Genomic DNA, 20000 nt, shown 5'->3' on the forward strand with positions numbered 1-20000 from the left:
CTTTACTTTCATTTTTACATTACATTACACTTAGTAGATGGCGCCGTTATCCAAAGCGACTTGCAGCTATTTACAGGGTATTGGATACAGTCCCTGGAGCAATGTTCGGTTAGGTGCCTTGCTCAAGAACTTTTCAGCCATGGATAGAGGTGTAGGGAGGGATCAGCGTGAGATTCGAACCTGCAACCCTCTCATCACTAAAAAGCCATTTCCTCATAGGTATAATTAGGGTTGCAACTTTAGCGCGTTAATTAGATTAATTAATTACACCACGAATTAACGCGTTAATTTATTAAAAATGCGTAATGTGAGTAGCTTCTAACTGTGTGTGTGTCTGTGTGTGTGTCTGTGTGTGTGTGTGTGTGTGCATACGTGTGCATGTGTTTTAGGTGAGTGTGCGTGTGACGCCGCAGGGTGTGGAGAAGCTTCCGGGCGTGTTCATCTCGCGGCTGGTGCGCGGCGGCCTGGCTGAGAGCACGGGGTTGCTGGCCGTCAACGACGAGATACTGGAGGTCAACGGCATCAACGTGGCCGGCAAGAGCCTGGACCAGGTACACACACGCACACAAATACACAAACACACACTCAGACACAAGCACACCACATACACACACGCAAACACACGCATACACACACAGACACACACACGCCACACACACACACACACACACACACACACACACACACACACACACACACACACACACACACACACACACACACACACACACAAACACACACTCAGACACACGCACACCACATACACACACGCAAAGACACACATACACACACAGACGCACACACGGCACATACACACACATGCACACGCACACGCACACACACTCACACACACATACTCAGACACACGCACACCACATACACACACACGCCACACACACACACACACACACACACACACACACACACACACACACACAAACGCACACTCAGACACACATACTCACACACATGCAAACACGCACACACACTGATGTACTTTATGCACTCTCTAGTTCTGTACTCCCTCTGTTTTACAGCACATACAGTTCTATGCATGTGACAAATATCACACACACACACACACTCTCACACACACACACACACATACTCACACACACACCTAGTTCTCTCTAGTTCTGTACCCCCCTCTGCATTATAGTACATACTATACTCTATGAAACCCCAACACCTCATGCTTTCTTCATCATACAAGTACGTACAGTATGCACAGTACAGGCCAACGACTGTAGTTTTTTTGTGTTATTTTACTTTGTAATTCTATGCATGTGACAAATAAAACGCCTTGCGTTCTTGTGTTCTTGTTACACAGGTGACGGACATGATGGTGGCCAACAGCCACAACCTCATCGTCACGGTGAAGCCGGCCAACCAGCGCAACAACGTGGTCCACCGCGGCAGCAAGGCCTCGTTGGCGGGCGGGGGAGGGGGTGCCCGCTCGGCCGATTCGGGGGGCTCCACGGTCTCCCAGGACTCCGCCCCTAGCCCCACCTCCCAGACCGTCAGCCAGTACAGCAACAGCAACAGCGTCGCCGAGGGCGACAGCGACGACGACGGCGACCTGATCATCGAGAGCGACAGCCTGCCCGTCTACACGCCCCACCGCAGCCTGCTCCCCAACGGCAACAGCGGTAGTCACGACAACGGCGACAACGGCAACAACGGCCCCGCCACCCTGCCCCGCACGCACCGGCCCATCCCGCAGAGCGTCTCGTTGCCGAGCAACAGCTCCCTGTCGGACAGCAAGGCGTCGCTGAGCTCCTTGACCACGCCCACCCACAACGGCAGCCGATCGCCCTCCAAGACCAGCAGCAGCCAGGAGAGCATGCGGGAGGACGGCAACTTCATCACGCTCTGAGGAGGACGCACCCCCTGTCACCACGACAACGACACACAAACAAACAAAGCAAACAAGCAAGCAAAACAAAACAAAACAAAACAAAACAACAGACAACAAGCGAACTGGAAAATAAACAGCTAGCCCTTAACAATACACATACTTGGCACAACCTCCTTACCCACAGCCATACATACGGACAGTACACAAATGTGCCATCTGGATATAAGCGTGGTGACCTGTATGTGGTGGCCTGAAGGCCTGGACTTGTGGAGCTACCACACCTGGATAACCTTTACTGCTGCTGGAACTCACTGTCGGACACCTCACGCCGTTTGGATTTGGGCTGCTGAGACTGCTGGGGCCAAGTCGGGGTGATTTCGTTGGGATGACTGGGGAAAGGGACAGTTCGGAATTTGAGAAGACGTCACGAGGGATAGTTGGTTGGGGTGGGAGTCTGCGGAAAGTTTTGCGTTTGGGGTGGGCGGATGGGGGATGGGGGATGGGGGTTGGGCGGTCGGATGATTGTGGACAGTTTTGCATTTGGTGGGAGGTGGGGGAGAGACTCCTAGTCGTGGAGGGGGTCAGCTGCTTGGCTCTTTAAAGCCAAAGTCATGAAGGATGATAAGCCTCATGCCATAACATACTGGATCTCGACCACTATGACGAACGTACTGGATTTCTGTCCTTATAACCCTCTTTGAGCATGCTCCCTGATGTCTGCTATGGCCTCAAGAGAAGAAGGAATGTCCTCCTGTCTCGTTGGGGACAATCACTGATGTCTCCTAAAGACATGTGGACTCGGGAAGTTGACTATGAAACCTTATGGAACCCTATGGAACCTGATGGAACTATGGAACCTGATGAGACCTGAGAGAGCTATGGAACCTGTTGGTACCTGATGGTGCTATAGGGTCTGACGGAACTCTGGTAACTATGGAACTATGGGACCTGATGGAATCGGAACGATGGAACTATGGGACCTGACGGGACGTGGGAGCTGCCTAGTGGGTGCTGAGGGCCTGACAGGGGATCTGCTCTGCTCTGCTCTGCTCTGCATGCATGGCCACCACTGGAGGGAAGGATGTGCCTTACTGGCTTTCCGCTATCTGTCTCTCTCTCTCTCCCTCTCCCTCCCTCTCGCCTTACTCCTTGGGCTTTTACACACACACACACACACACACACACACACACACACACACACACACACACACACACACACACACACACACACACACACACACACACACACACACACACACACACGTGCGTCAGGTCTCTGCTCAGCATCATTTCCTCTTCCTGACCCAGGAAATGAAATAGAGAGAGAGAGGGGGAGGGAGAGAGAGAGGAGGAGGAGGAGCAGGAGGAGGAGGAGGAGGAGGAGGAGAGCGTGCTCGGATGCAGCGAGCTGGCAAGGTCATCTGGAGGTCACCCGGGAGCTCATGGGCCGTGATTGCCATGCGGGGATGCTAATTAGGGACGCTAAATTAGACGCTAAATTAGATCAGATGTCTTTGAGTTTGCTCAGCGAGGAGCGCCAGCCAGCCAGCCAGCCAGCCTTGTCTCCTGCCTCCTCTGACGAATACACTACACAGTACACCACCAGCCTCTGCCTCTGCTTCTCCTGACACGCACACACTACTCCCCCCATAACAACATGTCACTGGCAAGCAGTGAACTCCCTCCCTCTCCATCTTCTGAACAACACACTACTCCCCTGTAAGAACCAGCCACTGCCCAGCTGTCATGCTCTCTCTCTCTCTTCACTGCTTTCTCTTTCTCCCGACCAACGTCTTCCCTGCTTCCCAGTGACAAGCTACAACCCGCCTCTCACGACCCTCGCCTCCTCCACACGAGCAGCGGCCAGTGACAAGCAAAGCCTGACTACCCAGAATTCATCTGTCCATCCTCGTCATGACTCCCAACATGTAGCAAGGCAAGGCCTTAAATGAAGGAGAGACTGAGTAACGACATTGACTGCAATACAGTATATTATGTATACTATATTGATGCCAGTGTAGTGTTGGTATCTGAATACGGATGCCAAGGACTGTGTAAGGGGTAGTATCTTCAGCTGAAGAGCTCTAAGGCCAAAACTGGACCGGCACTGCTCTCTGTCCTTTAATTGTTAATCTTTGCACACTAAGGCCCACAAGTACTCTGCCCACAGTCAGGCCTATTCTATTTATTTTATTTTTGCATTATTATAAATACATAGGCATAACCAGGCTTACTCTCACTGCATATGAATCATATGAAAGGCAGTCATGTAACATAAGATGTCAGCCAGTGGTGTAGTCTACTTTTTTTAAGTGGGTATACTGTATATCCTAGCATTTTTTGAAGTGGGTATACTGTATATATTTGTGCTATTCAAAACAATGGATCAATCAATTTTAAGTGGGTATACTGAAGCCCCTAAAATTTAGAAGTGGGTGTACTCCGTATACTCGCGTTCTACGTAGACTACACCACTGATTGTCAGCACACCCGCTGGGCTTTGGGAATAATTCCTAATTGGTTCCTCTCCATTCTAAGTGGCATTCACTTCTTGTAGTACATGAAGGGTTCCTTCCATTATGCGGACCCTCGTCCTCGACCTGTGCTCGTGGCCTCGCTTTTCGCCGACGCTCAGTCTCCGTGACGAAAACAATTACGTTTTCCCGCTGTTATCCTAGCCACAACAACTATTGTGTGACTGTTCTTCATTCACCATCCCGAATGCAAATGAGAAAATGACATTAGAATTGCGCTTTTGTGAGATATTGACAAACACTTCTGTCATCAGTGACGTTATCACGAGGCCACAAGCAGGCAAGTGTGCGAGGGAGGACGGGAGTTAGAATATTGGAAAGAACCTTATTTTTACTGAGCTGGCTGAGTGCAGACGCGTCACCCACAAGCCGCCTGTACAAGGAAGTCGCAGCTCTCCCTTTTTGTCGTCGCCATTCATGCTTTGTTTCACAGCTCTTCACTCCCAGGTACTTGGCTCACGATATCGCTTTACTATGTGTCCCCGATTTAGCGCCCATGTCTTTTGTGTCACACTGGTGTTCTCCTGTAACACACACACACACGCGCACACACACACACACACACACACACACACACACACACACAACCCTCCTGTCCTGTGACACGTTACAGTTGAACGCCAGCGCAGACAGAGCTCATTCCCCCATTGTTTACTTTAATATATATCAGCCAATCTCCTCCGTGCTAGTACAACTACTCCATACAAATACACCTACTCCGCAAAAATACATATCTTACGTACAAATACACGTCCCCCTTAGAAACACATACAGTCACATACATGCACATTAAGAAATGCACCCCCGTACAAATACGTCTGACTATACTCAATACAAACACCATCTCACACACACACATACACTTCCTCCGTGAAAATACACCTCCCCCATAAGAACACATACAGTAACTTGCACATTCACAAATACACCCCCCCCCCCCCCCCCCCCGTATGAATACATACTCGCACATTAGCCAAGACCCCAGTCTCACACACACACAGTGCATACACACAGACACACACACACACACACACACACACACAGGCCCCAGTAACAATAACTGAGGGGAGGCCTGTTCCACCGGGTCGTGGACTCTCTTCGACTCCACTGTCTGCAGCCTGTCTTGTGGGTTTCATGTTTTCTCTGTTAAAAAAAGGAAATTCCTCTCGTGTTTGAAAAGCTCCACATTTCTGCGCATTGGGACCTTGTCCACACACACACACCCCCGCTCCTGATATTCAGAGCTGGGGGGTTTGTTTGCAGAGGGAGGTGTTGGGATGTGTGTGTGTGTGTGTGTGTGTGTGTGTGTGTGTGTGTGTGTGTACACACGCACATACAGTACAAATGAGCAAGCACGTGTACATTTGAGAGAGAGAGAGAGAGAGAGAGAGAGAGAGAGAGAGAGAGAGAGAGAGAGAGAGAGAGAGAGAGAGAGAGAGAGAGAGCTCCCTTGAAGGGAATGTTGTGTCTCTGAGAAGTCCTTGAGGCTCGCATGGGGGATAGTGTGACTGACACACACACACACACACACACACACACACACACACACACACACACACACACACACACACACACACGCAGCGGATAGTATGATGGTACGGTGTCATGCAGGGTGTAGTGATTTGCACGTGGGGGACAGCGTGATGAGTGTGATGTTGTGCTTGGGTCCCAGGGAAGTGGAGTGATAGTAGATCTCAGAGGAAGTACCTGAGCAGGAGGCCCATCTACACACACACACACACACACACACACACACACACACACACACACACACACACACACACACACACACACACACACACACACACACACACACACACACACACACACACACACACACACACACACACGCAAGGAGTATATAACAGAGTTGACCGGGCCAGTGACTTCTACAACAGGAGGATGATATAGCCGTGTTGGTCAGGAGGACTGTGACTTTTAATGGTAGATGACATCCTTCATAGCATATCCATTCGCTGCGTCCTAGCATATCCATGTGGTCTCCATCCTCTTCTATACTGTCTATACTGTGCTACCCACTGCACTATCATCTGAGAGCAGTTCAATATTGACATTAATAAATGCATTAGGCTGTGCAGGGTGAAAGGAGTAGCAAGACACAGAGGATATCAAATGTTGTGGAGTTCTTTTCGGAAGGATGAGATCATGTGTGCTCTCTAAGCATGGCCTATGGATGACCTCTGATGAAAACACACAAGGCTGTGTGCAAGGTGATGGCCAAGGGTGCTGTAGGTAAGGGGGCAGAGTCTGTGCAGCATGCTACAGTGAATACACAGAGTCAAATTTAATTACAGAGTACAGTTGGCCTCATTCTCTAGGTGTAAAATGAAGCTGCACCCAAGAGTTTGCAGCAACCATTGCTGGCGGCCATTTTGAAATTTGCTGACCAAACCACTTCTTCCTGATAGGCTGCTCGAGAGTGTCTATCTGTTAGCCCCGCCCACCCCCAGGCCGGATCGCAAACATACTGTTAAAATCACTACTAAAGAGTGGAGGCTGAGCATCGATATAAGTGTAAATGAACATGTATAAAAAGGCAAAATAAAAGAAAGGACATTTTTGATAAACGCGGAGCCCTTTTATAAGACAGAACATTTTATATACTGTATGTGTGTGTAATATATGGAAAGTATTTTTCTTATTCTTGTACTTTTGTATGTATATGAGAAATGCGAAGAGGAAAATTTCTATTTCTGAATATCATAGGGCCAAGCCTGAATCAAATGAACCTTTTTGTTTTTATTAATCTGATGGGTAGAGGTGTACAGTACTGTGAATGTTTAAAAAAAAGTTGATTATAAAAATGTTCTATGAAGAAAATAAAAGTATTAAAATCAGACATTTTTGTCCTCTTCATTGAAAGGATAAATACAATAATGAAATTAATTTCTGATATTACTACTACTACCATTTTGAAATAATCTAAAATAAAAACGTTTGTGTCTCCTGAAGATGATAAACTTTTGAGTAAAACATCACATCACATCGTCTACACACACAAAACACACGTGCGCGTACACACACACAAACACCTGACTGCCTGTGTTTGACCTGAGGGCACATATCCCACTGCATGTCTTGTTCCACTAGAGAGAGCACTTCTTCCACAGTGCTTATTACTGTAATTGTGACGGCAGAGGAAACATCTGCGTCACCCTTTAGACATTTAATTTCCTGTTACTTCTCATGACTGGCGTAATTATTTCTTTTTTTTTTTTCTTTTTTTTGTAACTCTGAGCACCAGGTCGGTTCTCCAGGGCTGGAGAGGGTGTTTCTACTGCAAACCCAGTAGAGTAAATCACAGGCTAATCCAAAACGTGACCAAAGGCCCTCAAGGTGACATTCCTCACATTCATTCAAGCTCAACAAAAACAGTGACCCAACAAGCATTCAATTTACACAGCCTATCCAAGATTAGCCAAAGTTCAACATAATGTAATGATTTCAAATTAATGAGCCTGCTAGGGTGTCAATACAGTAGACTAGCAGTACAGACATCAGACCTTGCGGAGGAGTGTTGAGAGTGCAAATGAAATGAGAGATGGTGGGAAAATAACATCAGTTAGGAAATGATGGTCTGCAGGCAACATAGCCTCCTGTTTAAAAACACACCACCCAAACCGCCAAACAAAATGACTGGATATATTGAATATATTGAACTTCATGCATAGGCCTACTAAAGCAGCCTGTGTTGACAGCATTTGTGTAGTGTGCGTGCGCTATCCTGGCCATTTGCTGCCACCTGCTGTACCGAAATGTGCATCGCACCTTATCCTGCGTGCCCGGGCCTACTGTATTACCGTTTCCATAGATACTGGTCAAAAGTCGCATATTGTTTCGGCAAGGTTGCGCATGAGAGGCACCAATTTAATTTGCTGAAATTGTATTCTATATACGTCCTATTATCTTAGACAGAGGGCTGACAACCAGCAATTATCAAATAGCTTTTTGATTATTAATCTAGTGTGCACCATGGCCGCATCACGGAAAGATCCACTGGATTTCCAGAAGAAATTTGCAAGGATTTTGAAAAAATCTGACATCAAGGCATTTCAGGTAGCTATTAACACAATAGGCTAGGAATCATTTGTCCTTTAACCCTTTATGCCGTGCGTCTTGAACAGCAGCTTCCGTCGGTCCAGCAACATCAATGCTTGTTTTAAACACGTTAGGCTATAACATTTCCCCTCCAAACTCCTTTTTGCAATTCCTCCTAGCCTACTGTACACACACCAAACGTAAAGGTCACAGGCATATATAGGGCCTTTTCTGTCAATGCACCAAATCACTGGAATAGAGACTTCTTCCTGTCCATCTGTTCCAAACTTTAAGTCTAAAAAAAAAGTCTTTACGCTTGTTTTTTTTTGGCACTCTTCTGTAACCATTTAGATAAAGCTATTAGTTTGCATTGTTTCTTATACTTTTTCAATAAAAGTTCATTATGAAATGTATTTAATTTTTAATGTTTACTGTAGACCGCTTTGGTCCTATTTGGTGTAGCTGCTAATGTGAATAAATAATGAATGAGAATGAGATCATCCCAACACTCCAACTCGTGCAAATACAGAGAGTTCAGCCATAGATATAACATTACACTATCACACTAAGATTCCTACACGTCCTGTTAGATCACACAGCTGACATGACATCATGTTTCAATGCTTTATTCCAGTGGAGTGAAGATGGAAGATGTGTTATTGTCAACTGGAAAGACTTTGAGGCCAACAAGGGTGACCACAGGAAGGCCATGTCTATATTCCGTAAGGTGAAGGACAGGACTGCTCTCCGGAAGCTGCTGGCCTGTCATGGGTTTAAGAAGATTGGAAGGTCAGATGCCCATGAAATAGGCTTGAGTTTAAAAGGTGCACTGTGTAATATTTTAAGTACTTTAATTCCAGAATTCATGCTGCCCATTCACAAAAGTTATCTTTTTGTGAATACGGTAGGCCTACTTAACAGTACACCACCATCAAAGTCTAAGTAGCCCATTCATCATGATTTTCATGCAATCTTCTCCATGTCCACCATTTTGAATTTTGCAGAAATTGATATTTGTAGCTACAAAAAACGTACTATACTTTGGTCATTTTAATAAACAGTTTATTATTGAGTAAATATTCATGAAAAGATCAAATTAGGCAATAGGCAGCAGCAGTTTCAATGAGCAGCATAGTTGCAATAGGCCAGTTACTCTGGCCACCATCATACACAGTGCACCTTAAAGACATAAGTTAATAAACATTGTATACAGTATCTGCAAGTTTGTATTTTGAATCATGATTCATGCATTGCTTTTTGTATTATTCCTATTCCCCACATAATAAACTATTTAGGCCTATACTGTATATTATAAAGTTTTCTATTGTTATGTGCTGTGTAGGAGGTCCAGCTCCGATTTTGTGTTCGAAAATCCAGAGTTTGTGCGTCGACATGGCAACAAAACCAAACACTCGGAGGCAGATGCTCATCAATCGGGAATCACAGAGGACAGATCCCCCTCCACATCAATCAGCAGTGTGCTCGCAGACATGTGCTGTGAGTTATCAACAACTACTGTTGCATGTGGAAATGAATACCTATGTGTATTGCGTGTACTGCATATTGCAAGAATTAAGACATAATCATCGCAGTACAATACACATTGGTATTTGTATTTCCAAACCATTGCAATATACTACATGTAATAAACCTGGGTATTTGGTTGGATCTCTTGAGTGTAGACTGTACCTGTATGGAATGCACTATACTAGGGGCAGGGGCATTATTTTAGCCCAAGGGCAACATTGCAGGTAACTTGTGTCAGTAGACTAAGAAGACATTTCCTGGTGAACCAGTAGCCTGTCCACTGGGCGTCAATACATAGCTTGTGGTTCACCAGGAAAAAGAAGAAATAGGCTAATGTACAGTACACTGACATACTGTAGGCCTACAGTACAGTATCTTTTTGACTATTTCATTCCTGCACATAGAATACAATATCTTTTATTTGTCATTGTGACGAGCACAACGAAATTGAGCATTCCTTGTTGAAGCAAAAATGTAAAAAATAAAAATAAAATAAAAAGAATGGTATTAGTATAAAAACTATGCTTTTGAAGCATAATTAAGTTCTGTAGGTGGTTGAAATGTATTTATTTACTGTATATGAAGACAGTAGCTAGTAAACTTAAAAGTCACAAGATACAAGTTGGATGACAGCATCATATTGGATTTAAAAGTTGTCTTTCTTGTAAAGGCTCTTTCAGGCCAGATGAAAAGGCTTGGTGGGCCGCATGTGGCCCCCGGGCCTGAGTTTGCTCCGCCTCTGCACTATACCAACACTCCTTTGTGAACCCTTTTGTCCTTCGACAGTTTCTCCGATAAAGAAGAAGAATGCCAGAGACCTTTATCAGTATATAAACTTCAACTATCCAGAGCCAACAGCTGAACCTGAACCACACACCCCTCCCGAGCTGAGCCCTCCTCCTGCAAAGCTATTGTGTACGTCTCCACCTGTGGACCAAAACCAAATACCAGAGGAACTGGATGATCCTGCTAATTCCATGCTGAATGATCCAGAACCAGGTACAGAGTGCTTAAGGGAGTACAGGTCAGATTGGCTACAGTACACCGAAACGAGAGAGAACCAAGCAATTAAACAACAACAATAAGGCAATGTGCTGAACTGACCATTTTCTAAAAACAGATTAGAAGAACAGTAAGTAGGTGAAATAAAAGATAGAGCAGTCATGCACCAAGCTGCTTTGCAATATTCTTTCATTTATCAACCTGTTAAGACACAGTGCTTACATTTGCTGTTACCAGAATGGTAATGACCAAGTTGTAGAGCATTACTTACTGTAAGGCCCTGTGTTATGGCATAGTATTGTAGTACAATGGTAGGCCTGCTTAAAGTGATACTGTCCCATTTTTGGAAATAAGCTTATTTTACACCTCCCCTTGAGTTAAATAATAGGGTTTTACCGTTCTCCTGTACTTTCAACCGTTCTCTGGCTATGGCAGTGCAAATTTTAACTCCCTGCTAGCAGTTAACATTGAGTCCTATGAGACCAGCTCGCGGCTAACTGGTCTCATAGGACTCAATTTTAACTGTTATTTAACTCAAGGGGAGGTGTAAAATAAGCTTATTTCCAAAAATGGGACAGTATCACTTTAACTATTCAATGGCTATTACAGTGTGCCAGTGGAGGTACGGCATGCAATAAGGGGCTACAGAGGTTCTGAGCAGCACATATTTTCCTCATGTATTCGGCTTAATGTGCCATCTTTGCAACTCTAAATACAGCTAACATACCGGCTTCCCTGAGTCACGAAGTTCACACATACTGTAGACGTTTCATGCTGTTTTCACACAATTAGTAGTCAATGAATACATTTCTGTATGCTTACATATTCTGTCCACACAAGATAACCACAGCAACACAAAAGCCAAAGCCTTAGTGAGTATGTTTGTACAGTATATACAGCATACATATATATATATATATATATATATGTGTGCCATGACTCACCATCATGTTGACAGGTGTCAGTCATGTGAATAGATGTCAATCGTGTTATGTGTCCTTGCCTTTTTAACCTTTTATCTGCCCGTTAGACCAAAGAGGGTTGCAGTCTAGTTGCCCTACCTCATGTGGTACAGACTGGCATCATGAAAAGGCGATATACGGTTCTAGTCAGCGTGTTATTCAAACAGTGACATGATGTCATGTTGCCTTCTAAGAAGGCACGCTGGATGTGGACAAGTGCTGTGTAAGCACAGATTTGTTATTGCGATGAGGGTTGTGTGTCTTTTTGCGCAGTTGTTTGGCCTCAACGCATTTTTGCAGAATCGTCTAGCAATGATTAGAGAATGATGTGTGTATGTATGTGTCCATAGTAATTTTGTGCTTTTATTTGTTTCATTATATTTCCTTCACTGTAAATATTGGCTACAACATGGCTACATGTTTCAGGCATTATGGCCTTCTTCCGGGCAAGTTTTTGTTTGTCCCTTTCTCACATGTCGTCACCTGTGTGTCACCTGCAGATGAGAACGTGGCTGCCACGACGACTGACTAACGTCAACTTGCTGAAGGAGCCAATCAGTAGTGCGCGGCGTCCCCCAGCCACACGACCTTGACCCCCACAAGAGGGCGGAAACCTCGCCCTCACACCATCACACTAGCTGAGTGACTGTGTGTACTGTATGTGTATGTGTGTGAGGGCGGGCGCGCGTGCACACACACACACACTGCTGTGACATCAGCTCCTGCATTACTTTGAAAGAAAATCTTTTGTTAAATACTATCTATTGCACGTGTGTATGTCATTCTGCCTCGGTGTGTGAACGTGAGTGTGAATGGGAGAATGTGAGGCATACAATGTAAAGCGCTTTGAGTGCTCATATTGCATTGAGGGGTCTTTCAGATTATAGATTATAGATTTCCAATGCATTTTGCCATTCAGTGGGTAAAATCGGATACTTTTGACCTTGGGAAAAGTATGTTCCACTGAATTGATGAAAGTAGATTTTTCATATGTGATGCAGAGGGGTTGACGGATCAATATAATGTATGAAGCATTACTATGGCAATTTGTTTTATGCTTGATCTGCTACCACAGATTTTATCACATATTTCAGTACATATGACCTCATTTGCATATTTCATCATATTTCAGAAATCTTGCAATACAAAAATTGTTTGCCTGAATGTGAGTTACCAACTGTGAAAGTTTCAAATGAATATGTCATAGTTTGAAATTTTACCCTATTCACCTTGTATCTCCAATATTGTCTCCCTATGGAGAAACGAATGGGAAATCTTTGAAAAAATCCTTGAATCCTTGAAAAAAAGCATGTTCCACTAAATATAAAGCTGTAGATTTTTAATATGTGATACAAGGGGGTTTAAGGGTCACTTTAAAGTAGGAACGATTACTATTGCAATTTATCCCGGGTTTGGGCATTTTTAGAGTTAGATTGACTGGCCTATTATAATAAGAATAATATTAATAAATAATACATTTTATTTGGAGCGGTTTTCAAGATTCACAAAGACACTTTACAGGGTTAGAATGTGAGAATAGTAGTATATATGTGAAAACAGCAGTTAAGAAAGTAAGAAAGTTTGAGCATGTGTAATGGTTGTCAAAGTGACAGGCCATCTTTCATTAGAGCTCTAGACTTTAAGAGTTAGACATTGTATGTCAGACTGTCGCCAGTCTAGACTGCAGTACTGCTCCATTCCGCTGACTATAATGGATTATTAGGCATGAGGACATAGAAATTCACACATACATACATCTTCTCAGCATGCCTGCCCTCTGTTGGTAGCAATAGGCTAATGCTGTTTAAACTTGAGTCTATTGCTGAGGGGTTATTTATAACACACCATCAAGTTCTAGTTGGGCTAGTTTCTCATAAACTTCAATTGTTGATGATGGTGTAACCCAATAGAAGCATGATACTGCAGTGGTCCTTTTACGGTTATTCTTATTCTTTGTGTGATTCAGAAATGAACCTTTTTCTTCAATGGCCCAGTGTGTAACGCACTTTGGATGAAATTATTTTCACCCAATTGAACATGTTTAAATATTAAAAAATGAAGCCAAAGAAATAAACACAACACAAACCAGTCATATGCTCATGGATGTGTATTTTAATAAAAATAATTCTGTCAAAATTAAACGAGTACAATATTTCTTTATGTTTCCAGTACATAGGTATGTTTTTTTTCATTGTTTTTCTTTTTTTATGATGTTTTAAAGGTTTTAAAAAGGTTCATGCTAAGTGGAGGGTAACTCATTTCACAATTGCTAAAATGAAAACTCAAAATAATTTTAAATCATAAGAGAGATATATTGTGCACAGCTTGTATTCAGTTTAACTCCGCGCGTCCCGCCTCTTGCCCTGAGCTTGGGCAAAGCTCCAGAGACAAGTGGAAAAAAGGAACACATTTGTTCAAAGTCTACAGAGATTCTCATTCTCCTCACAAAATGTCCTATTTGCACTTGAAGTAGATCTTAAATTTCTAATAGATTAAATCTTCTTCTTCTTCTTTTTTAAAAAGATGGCAATATACATTTCTGGTGGTCTGTTTGCTAAGATGAGTTCCAAAATACATCTGCCATGTAAAAGCAATTCGGAGACGAAACACTGTACGTACAGTGGAGTGAGGTGCCGACCTGATGTCAACTGTTGTAGCCAGTATCTTGCGTATCGCCGTTTCAGTATCACACATGTATGGCTGGTGTAGCCAAGTCTCTTGTGTATCTCTCCTGTTTCAACATCGGACATGTATGGCTGAGAACGCAGGGTCACATGACGCACTCCATGCAATAGGAAACACCACCGAATGATTACCATCACGTCATCTACTGGAGTTGAACTTAATTCACACGCCATTCGGAACGCAACAATGGAGAACTCAGGATCTGGATGTTTCTGCAGGGTATTTTTAAAAATTAAAAATTAAAAAAATGTACAGAACATCATCAGACATCATCATCATCATCATCACAGAGGGAGAAAGGAATTTGCAGTCTTGAGATCACCACCTTTTCCAAGACATGCCAAAGTGTCTCTTTTTTGGCTTTCAGCTCCTTTATCCATAATTTTGATAGGGGTAGGTGGTGATGGCAGCTCCTTTATCAATGATTTCGGTTAGTTAGGGGGAGAGGGAGACTAGTCTGGACAACAGTGTTGGTGACGTTTCTCCTCCCTCCCAGCGAGGGCTCCTGATTGGTTATCTCAGAGTCACATGATTCCTAAGAGGGGTGTGGCTATGGCTAGACATACTACTGTGGCTGAGGCCCTCCCCCCTCTCCTTACTGCCCCCATGCCAGAGGTCAACCACCCACCACCCTTGTTCTCCTCGCGTCCACCACAGCTTACTGTCTATGTGGAACATCGAAGCATTGCACATGGCTGCCTGTGCTCCGTGTTACCATGGTCACCTCCTCCCCATGTGGAACACACAGGTGTTGCCATAGTCACCTATAATCCATGTGGAACACACAGGCGATACATATTTGCAAACAAACGTGAGGTAATGATAATAATAATAAAGGAAAATACAGGTGTAACATCAAAGCAATGTCATAGCAGGCATACACACGTGGGTATGCATGTACTGCATATGTGAGTGTGTCTGTTCTGTAAGTCTATGTCTGTGTGTGTGGGTGTAACAAACAATCTCAAGGAGGCCAGCAGCAAACGTGACGGGGGGGTGATATAAGAAAATAAGAAGTGAAAAGAACAGAAGTCACAACAGAACAGAAAAGAGGCTAAGCTACATTCAACTGAGAGTTAGAGAGCCCTACAGGCGAGGGAGAGACACTGGCTTCAGTACAGCGACGAGGAGGCCTGTTCTGTGAACTAGAAGATGGTCGGTCAGCTACATGTGTAACAGGAGGACGAGATAAAGAAAATAAAAACAAAAAAGAAAAACAATGAAACAGTGGACTTGAACGACAACACAAAAGCGTCCGGCGAATGGGGTTGTAGTCACGAGTGGCACCGTGACCGAGTCAGTGTTAAACATTGCCATCGCAGTAACAAAGCTTATCAGGAGCTTAGCAAGGGCACATAGGGGCTGAGGCTGGGAAGAGGCTGGGGATGGGGCTAGGAGAGGGGATGGGGCCAGGGTTGCCAGATGAGCTTGATGATTTCCTGCCCAAAAAATGCTGAAAAATCAACAGCTTCAAACAGCTTGAACCTGATTGGAGAATTCACATGGCTTTTTTTTTAAATCACGTACTACTTCAACCATGGAGGTAGTATAAGATCTGGAGAGAGGGAATAAGTCCCGCCTCCAGTCGTTTCAATGGGGCACCTAAGTCACGCCCTTCTACTTCCGATCCGTGGGGCTGGAGCTCTCAAAATTTTGAATGGGAGTTAATGGAGCAAGTCAAGCTACTGTAAATCTACATCCCGTTTGGCATGTGCTTTGGATTTCACATATGATGGCAGTGAATTTGAAAGGTTTGGATTTGCGTCGTAAGACCACTCATTTTCGACACACAAGAAACGTTATCTTAGCTTTTGTGCAAAACTGTGTTAGAGACTACACGTGCGCCTCGCATATTTGACGTGAACCGAGGCACAGCCAACCCTACCACTGCACCGCGGCTTAAGTGGCTGCACGTCGGGCATGCGACGTCTGTTGTGTAGTCCAAATAATTACAGATTTTTGCAGGCACACAATTCAAAAATCGCTTGCCAAGTGAAGTCAACAAGCACACCATTGGTTGTTATTAATTCTGAGGCACAGCATCTGTGTGATCGACGGGGAAATGCGAGGTGGATCGGAAAATAGCTTTGATCAGTCCATTACAGCCCAGTCAAATTTTTTTGCCTTCCCAGCCCCATGAGCCGCCCGGAAGGGGTGGAGACTTAGGTGCCCCATGGGCCAAATTTGATCAAATTTTTCAGCTTCAGTTTCACGGAGCTCATTTCCGCCGACAGTTTACTCAGCCAATTACGTGCCACGTTACTGACTCACTTACAGTTGACCAGAAAGCTATATGGAAGACGGGCATTGGATGCACGGAGGTATTATAAGGTGCCCAACCACAGACCTGTAAAGGTCTGCGTGCCCAACACTAAACTCTCGCACCCACCAATCATCATGAGCGAAGTGGATGTCGGAAATGCGCGAATTTGTGAAAATGGCGACGAGGAAGTGCCTTGCTAATCGGCGAAGCTAACCAGCCAAATCCTGACCCCCTGACTTGTATATACCCCGCCCCGCGATTCTGATTGGACAGGCTGTGAAATATCTAATTCCTTAGGGCTCGTCTAAGATTTCCAGATCCAAGTGTGAGCTCACGAAGTTTAACGAAGATGCACGAAGTACGAAGGGTCTGTGTGAGAGCCAGTGAGAGCCGCCCACTTTGAACTAAACTCTATTGATTTCTATGGCCATAAATCTGCTGAAAAACCCGACCAAATACCCTTTTTTATGCTTTTTTTTTTACTAGTGATGGGTAAAAAATATTGTGTTCAAGCTCTGAACCATTTAGGCACATTGCTTCAAAAATTGGGCTAGTACTTGAAGTTTCAGTAACAGGGCCCTCTCCTGGTAAAAAGCCATGTTTGCAATTTAATTTGCCCAATTCGGGATGTTATCCCCTCATTATCTGCCACATTACCCCGGAATATTGGACAAAATACTTTTGCACACTAACTTCCAGACATTTGACATTTTAGACTGAGGTCGGTGTAGACAACATAACAATGACATTTAAACGGATGGCAAACATTTATTTTTTTATTAGCCCATTATTATTTTTGGGCGATCAGAATAAAGTGTTCCTGAACATTGTTTTCTCATTGACGTAAACTTATGAGGATGTTGTCGACCAGTCTATCAATAAAGTGGAACATAATGAGATTTCTACGCTGTGACCTAGCAGACGACGGCTCTGTTAAGGACCAAATGCATGAATGCGCTGCTGGTCCGTGTGGCATCGCGAAACACTGTATTTGCTTTCGGAAAACTGAAACAGTTTACTGTTTCATACGCAATATGACATGTTTTTTTCCTGTACTAAAGCAACAGTGGTTTTATGGTTTTCGCTGTTGATGGTTTGAAACATGTTCCGGTGCGCTGTGCGATGGGACTGGGGATAGGAGCGGGCCTGGAGAAGGGGATGGGAGTGGGTATGGTGATGGGCTGGGAGTGGGGATGGGAGAGGGGCAGGGAGTGGGGTGGAGGTTGTTAGCTGACCTGATAGAAGCTGGGGCTTGTATCAACTCCTATGTTAAACTGTCCTATGCTTCGGGCCTCATATAGGAAGCCATTTTACCAAAGATATGAACTCAGCAGCTTTGGACCTGAACTGCAGTACTTGATGAACTCCAGAGAGGTAACCTAAACCAGCCATTTGACACTCAAGGAATCATGTGCATATATATTTCATTAATAAATATAACGCCCAGCCCAACTGAAGAACTTTCTGGAGGAAAATTGTGCAAAGAGTGGAGGGGGCTTTGTGTTTACTGGTTTGAATGAATGGTTTACTTGACTAGCTTAGACCCGCTGATGAAGCATCTGCGGGGGACAGTAGGCCTCCTGAAAGATCCCCAGGAAGAGAAGGACAGCCAATAGGCCTCTGAGTGCTGAGATGTGAATGCGGTCAGGAGTCTGTCTCCTTGAGTCCTGAGTGAGTAAGAGATACCAGACTGGGTGTCACTTCAACTCATCACAACAGATTGCTATGGAGATCCTTGATATGGAGAAGATGTGGAAAACCTACAGTAGGCTATGTGGGGAGAACGGCCCTTTCCAAAACCAAAAACAAAAAAAAGGGGGAAAATGAAAAAAAAAGAAGTTAAAATTAAAAAAATAAAATAAAATGGAATTAGATTTGTTTCGAAGGTGAGCACAACCAACTGACAAAAAATATAAACAAAAAAAAAAGACTAGATAAACAGAATAATAATTAATAATCTTTAAATAGTGTCACACATTTCGTCGTATTTGATAATACTAAATTAGAAAGCCTCTCTTCTCTTTTTCCTCTCCACTGTTCCACATTCCACTGCCCAAGTGCCTCTGGCAAACGGCACGCCACACACCAATCACAACACACGCTGGCCGTCCCCATGGCAACCCACTGGAAAGGTCCTCTTCTTAGCCGTCCACAACATTGCCTGCGGAACACAGTCATCATCATAGAGGTAGAACATTAGATTAGAGGTGACACGGCAATTTGAGACAGCACTGGAAAATGACAGTTGCAGCCTCCATCTTCTGCAGACAGACCTTTGCTTTTCAGTCAATATTTATCAATGAAGCACACCCACCTCTGTCAAAAAATGGCCTAAAAGTGTGTGAATATGAAGTGACGACTCGATGAACATGGCCAGGTAAATATCATAGTTTTCAGTTGATACCTCTACGCGTGTCACTAAAAAAGATCACTGAACGTGATTACTTCTGTAGTGTGTTTCAAAAAGGCAATTAAATGGGATTACTTTGTTAGCATTTCCTCTCCTCTGCAATTGCGCACCAGCTCTCTAGATAGAAGAGGCAGCACGCGATGCTATGCTACAAAGCTAGTGACCAAAGAGCCCTTGAGTGAAGTGGGTTTACTTACTGAATCTCATAAATGTCTTTGTCTGTGTGTGTTTATGTGCTACACTACACATGTTGGGACGTAGGTTCACTAGGTTCAGCTAGTTACTTGGGTCATAAGCTGTGGCGGTCCAACTATGACTGGCGCCCCGGTAGACGCCCCCTCCGGATGTTGTTGGGTGTGGGGTTTCGCATTGGTGCCACACTAGGGTCTCTCTTGGGTGCCACCCCCAGGTGATTACCTTAAAGGGGTATGCCATCATTTTGGGGCTTAATACAGTTAAAATCGTTGGCCAGGGTTTATTTAGGTGGTAAAGTGTCTTATTTTTCATGTAAGCCGTTGTCTTGTTTTAAGACAAGTGAAAAGAGGGAGCATGTCGCTAAGCTAGTGAAAGTCAATGGATCCGTGTAGCATGTAGCAATGCTCCCTCTTTTAACTTGTCTTAAAGCAAGACAACGTCTTACATGAAAAAGGTGATTACCTTAAGTGTGTGTGTGTTTGTGTTTGTGTGTGCGTGTGTTTGC

General features: G+C 44.3%; 3 protein-coding genes across 4 annotated transcripts in view; 2 read left to right on the forward strand and 1 right to left on the reverse strand.

The window, feature by feature from the left end:
• Positions 1-2312, forward strand: part of pard6a (par-6 family cell polarity regulator alpha) — a 56539-nt gene extending 54227 nt beyond the window's left edge. The window contains exons 4-5 of the mRNA XM_063197434.1: positions 390-551; positions 1331-2312. Coding sequence (XP_063053504.1) covers positions 390-551; positions 1331-1876 — 708 coding nt within the window. The 3' untranslated portion in view covers positions 1877-2312. The remainder of the gene's footprint in view (positions 1-389; positions 552-1330) is intronic.
• Positions 2313-8228: 5916 nt separating this feature from the next.
• Positions 8229-14030, forward strand: LOC134447790 (uncharacterized). The gene is made up of 5 exons (XM_063197437.1): positions 8229-8469; positions 9086-9240; positions 9794-9948; positions 10765-10977; positions 12443-14030. The coding sequence occupies exons 1-5, from the start codon at positions 8386-8388 to the stop codon at positions 12472-12474; spliced, it is 639 nt and encodes a 212-aa protein (XP_063053507.1). The 5' UTR covers positions 8229-8385; the 3' UTR covers positions 12475-14030.
• A 4-nt stretch (positions 14031-14034) lies between these two features.
• The window catches only part of ranbp10 (RAN binding protein 10), a 57677-nt gene continuing 51711 nt past the window's right edge, over positions 14035-20000 (reverse strand). For both annotated transcript variants that reach the window (XM_063197436.1, XM_063197435.1), the window contains exon 15: positions 14035-19051. The gene's annotated coding sequence lies outside the window, so the exon portion shown is untranslated. The remainder of the gene's footprint in view (positions 19052-20000) is intronic.

The sequence above is a fragment of the Engraulis encrasicolus genome, chromosome 4 (assembly GCF_034702125.1).
Source record: "Engraulis encrasicolus isolate BLACKSEA-1 chromosome 4, IST_EnEncr_1.0, whole genome shotgun sequence".
Taxonomy (NCBI): Eukaryota; Metazoa; Chordata; class Actinopteri; order Clupeiformes; family Engraulidae; genus Engraulis; species Engraulis encrasicolus.

Coding starts and splice junctions, on each gene's coding strand:
- LOC134447790 (XM_063197437.1), top strand. CDS start 8,386: ATGGCCGCATCACGGAAAGATCCACTGGATTTCCAGAAGAAATTTGCA. Junction 9,949..10,764: donor TGTGCTCGCAGACATGTGCT/GTGAGTTATCAA, acceptor GTCCTTCGACAG/TTTCTCCGATAAAGAAGAAG. Junction 10,978..12,442: donor GCTGAATGATCCAGAACCAG/GTACAGAGTGCT, acceptor TGTCACCTGCAG/ATGAGAACGTGGCTGCCACG.